This window comes from Triticum dicoccoides, chromosome 3B (assembly GCF_002162155.2).
Source record: "Triticum dicoccoides isolate Atlit2015 ecotype Zavitan chromosome 3B, WEW_v2.0, whole genome shotgun sequence".
NCBI classification, from domain to species: Eukaryota; Viridiplantae; Streptophyta; class Magnoliopsida; order Poales; family Poaceae; genus Triticum; species Triticum dicoccoides.
Genome location: NC_041385.1, coordinates 115,858,436 through 115,862,165, shown reverse-complemented (window position 1 = coordinate 115,862,165; position 3,730 = coordinate 115,858,436). Strand labels below are relative to the sequence as shown.

General features: G+C 47.6%; 1 protein-coding gene across 2 annotated transcripts in view; it reads left to right on the top strand.

Annotated features, from left to right (window-relative positions):
* Positions 1 to 270: 270 nt before the first annotated feature.
* The window catches only part of LOC119275069 (NAC domain-containing protein 75-like), a 6,029-nt gene continuing 2,569 nt past the window's right edge, over positions 271 to 3,730 (top strand). The window contains exons 1-5 of one of the 2 annotated variants that reach the window (XM_037555849.1): positions 271 to 381; positions 475 to 639; positions 784 to 961; positions 1,476 to 2,065; positions 2,779 to 3,033. In XM_037555849.1, the coding sequence (XP_037411746.1) occupies positions 526 to 639; positions 784 to 961; positions 1,476 to 2,065; positions 2,779 to 3,033 (1,137 nt within the window). In that variant the 5' untranslated portion in view covers positions 271 to 381; positions 475 to 525. Of the gene's footprint in view, positions 382 to 474; positions 640 to 780; positions 962 to 1,475; positions 2,066 to 2,778; positions 3,034 to 3,730 lie in introns of both variants that reach the window. The other variant, XM_037555848.1, reaches the window with a different exon arrangement.

Below are 3,730 nucleotides of genomic sequence, written 5' to 3'. Positions count from 1 at the left end.
TACTGAAGATGCTTATGTGCACTGTCGTGCCATCATCTTACAGCAAGCCGTTCCCATTTAAAATCAGTGATAGTTAATCTTACAGCCAGATTAACCTGCCAGCGTGTGTATGCTGCGTACTACGTTGTGCTTGGGTGAGAGAGGAAGAAAAGAGAGAGAAGCTAAGGAGCGGGGCCCTTCAACTTTTCCTCAAGGGGCTGGGTGTGGCTTGAGTTAAAGCGGCCAAGGAAATTCTGCCCTCTCTCCTATTAAAACTGGTGAAAGCGGCAGGCTGCCTGCCTCGATTTTTTTATATCTACCCCCCTCCCCCTCACTCGTCTGCTCTCGATCTCCTTCCTTCCTCGCTCCCCTACTCCCTCCAACTCTACCCGCCTCCCCTCGGTTCGCTCACCGGCTTCAGTTTCTCGCCGTATTTTCGATCTCATCGGCATGGTCCCTCGCGTTCTGAATTCTGCTCGCCTTGGTCCCTTGCAGCGGGCGCATGCATGGACACCGTCTCCGGCGGCTGCGTGTGAACCAGGAGACATGAACAGGGGTCACATCAGCAGCTCGGAGCTCATCGACGCCAAGCTCGAGGAACACCGGATCTCCACCGCCAGGCACTGCCCCAACTGCCGCCACAAGCTCGACTGCAAACCGGTATGCATATGTCAATTTCTTCTTCCTTTTTTGCGTTTTTTTGCACCTCGGTGGTGCTAGCCACTGGGTGCACATTAGGGTTCTTTGAATGGTGCAATTCCGCACATAGTTTTAATGGAATTAACCGATGTGAACTGCAAGAAGGATTGGCTGGGGCTACCGGCTGGTGTCAAGTTTGATCCGACGGACCAGGAGCTGATCGAGCACCTCGAGGCCAAGGTGAGGGAAGAAGGCTCGAGATCTCACCCTCTCATCAATGAGTTTATACCCACCATAGACGGCGAGGACGGCATATGCTACACACATCCTGAGAAACTTCCAGGTGAGACACTGTTCCAGATGGCTAGCTAGACAACTATGCTAGCCATGAACAGAAATATTAATTACACATGTATGTATATTCCTTGCTTTTCTTGCGAACTTTAGCTTTGCTTTCCATGGGGTGATCTGTATATCATATGTTGGGATTATGTATTTCGTCATAAATTGTGAGGGTTGTGGTTCGATTTGGGATATGGCATATATTCCCTCGTTGTTCTTGATGTGCTCTAGCGCCCCCTCTACTCCTGGTGTTCTCCACATGTGCTCTTGGGTATATGCAGAGAGAATTATCATTGTTTATGGAAAGTTGTGCCTAGTCTCTCATATCTCTCTCTCCTCTCTATGTCATGATGGTAAGATGCTTCTGAAGTTTCCAAATAGGTTTCCTTCCTACCTTTTACATGCCTTCTCTTTTTCAGAGGTTTGTTGCATCTGCCAAGAGAACACTGGCCACCCACCCACACACTCGTACGTGCTCACACTGACTGTTAATTTTTGCATCTCGTCATGAGCAGGTGTAACAATGGACGGGCTGAGCAAGCATTTCTTCCATCGCCCTTCCAAGGCGTACACGACAGGCACGAGGAAGCGGCGGAAGATACAGACAGAGTGCGATGTGCATAAGGGGGAGACAAGGTGGCACAAGACCGGCAAGACCCGACCGGTGATGGCCAACGGCCGGCAGAAGGGCTGCAAGAAGATCCTAGTGCTCTACACCAACTTCGGCAAGCACCGCAAGCCCGAAAAGACCAACTGGGTGATGCATCAGTACCACCTCGGAGATCTCGAAGAAGAGAAGGAGGGGGAGCTCGTCGTGTGCAAGATCTTCTACCAGACGCAGCCCAGGCAGTGCAGCTGGTCCGCCTCCTCAGACCGTGGTGGTGCCGGTGGCGCGGTGGCCATTGCCGCCTCCGCGGCAGTGACGGTGCAGGAGCAGCGTATGAGGGACAGCGGCAGCGGCAGCTCCTCGTCGAGGGACCACGAGGCGTTGTCGGCGACGTCGTACCCGGCTGGGTATGCCATGGCGGCCGCGGTCGAGATGCAGCACTTGAAACACTCCGGCGACCATTTCAGCTTCACGCCTTTCAGGAAGAGCTTCGAGGAGGTAACTAGACATTCTTTCGTCTCTGCATCTCGACATATGGCCGGTTTTCTTAGATCTATACTACTATATGTCGACATAGCTAACGCTGCCGGTAGGTCCAGGAGCACATCATGCAGATCACGCGAAAGTACAGTTTGCTCGGTCCGACCATTCCCATGCACGCACGCATGCATGCCGCTACAGTTTCGAGCTACGGTTATAGTAGATCGATGGTTTCTGTTCAGTTAGTTGCCTGTCGATCGCGTGCGTATGCATGGATGGGCTGCTGTTCGATCGGGTAGCTGACCTAATCCTATTGTGTAGGATCGATGGACTCGCCAGTGTAGAGCAAAAGCTGAGCTTGGCTACATGCATGCATATGCACATCACACAGCATGGGAGAGGGTCGCCGGTCCTTTTAATTAGTTCGAGCCTCACATCATTTTACTCAAACTGCAAGCAACGCTAGCTAGAAACCATCCACACCCACCGTGAAAGCAAGAACTGCCAGCAAGTTTCTTTTCAATAGTTGATAGATGCGTCCCATTCTCTCCTACCTAAGAGAAAAAAGAGATTTCCAGAAAGCTCAAACACGCATGTAACAGCATAACTGAAAGGGGGCACGAATTGATGAGTGAGATATAAAGGAGACTAGCCATGTAGATTTAAAAAAAATGTAAATATAAGAAAAGACGAAGATGCATTTTCGGCATTAATTTCTATGTGTTGAACAGGTTGGTATAGGTGTCGACCAGGTGCCGTCCGATCAGCTTGGGCGATCAGAGCATCAGCAGCATGCCGGCCAGGAACAGCAGCCTCACCGGCCGGAGCTTGCAACGACGGCCGTGCCTGCCACGGCCTTCCTGGTCAGCAGGCCGACAAACCCCATCTCAGCTACAGTTCCGCCACCGTTGCAGCACACTTCTGTAGTGCTGGACCATGATCAGTTTCACGTGCCAGCAATTTTTCTCCACCACGAAAAATTTCAGGTGATTCCATCCTGCTGGTTTGTTTTCTGGCTATAGCTTGTACACATTCATCTGGAACATATGTTGCTTGTTTATATTCTTGAGTGACTGAATTCTCCAACGCAAGAAACCGCCATATATATGAACGCATGTGTTTACTCACATTGAGGAAAAAAATGTACTGTAACTAGTTATGCTTCTTTTTTTTTGAAACGGAAGTTAGCTTCTTGTCTACATAAACTTAGACACTTACCATGGCTTGCTAACCACTGAAAAACACATATTCTCCGTCCAATTTAACATCTCTTTTCTTTCTCAAGATTTCACATGAATTTTGTACTGGGATTCTCAAGCTATGTTTGCTAGAGTATATATACTAGTAAGTAATTTCCATATTGTATATAAATTTAACTCCACTTACAAAAGCACATCTAAAATGTCATAAGTAGTCCTTTCGTTTTGCATTTAAAAGGTTTTTTCATAAATTTACACAAATAAACCAGCCTATGTAAAATGGTATTGTTTTTTTAAACATGGGTAGATTGTTTCATAGAATTTCTGAACACAGGCGGTTACTATATATCTAATGTTCATGGTACGGCACACATATGTTCCACCAACTTTATTCCGTGTAATTTATAGTGGAAGATGCATTGCAATTTTTTACAAGAATATATATATATATATATATATATATATATATATATATATATATATA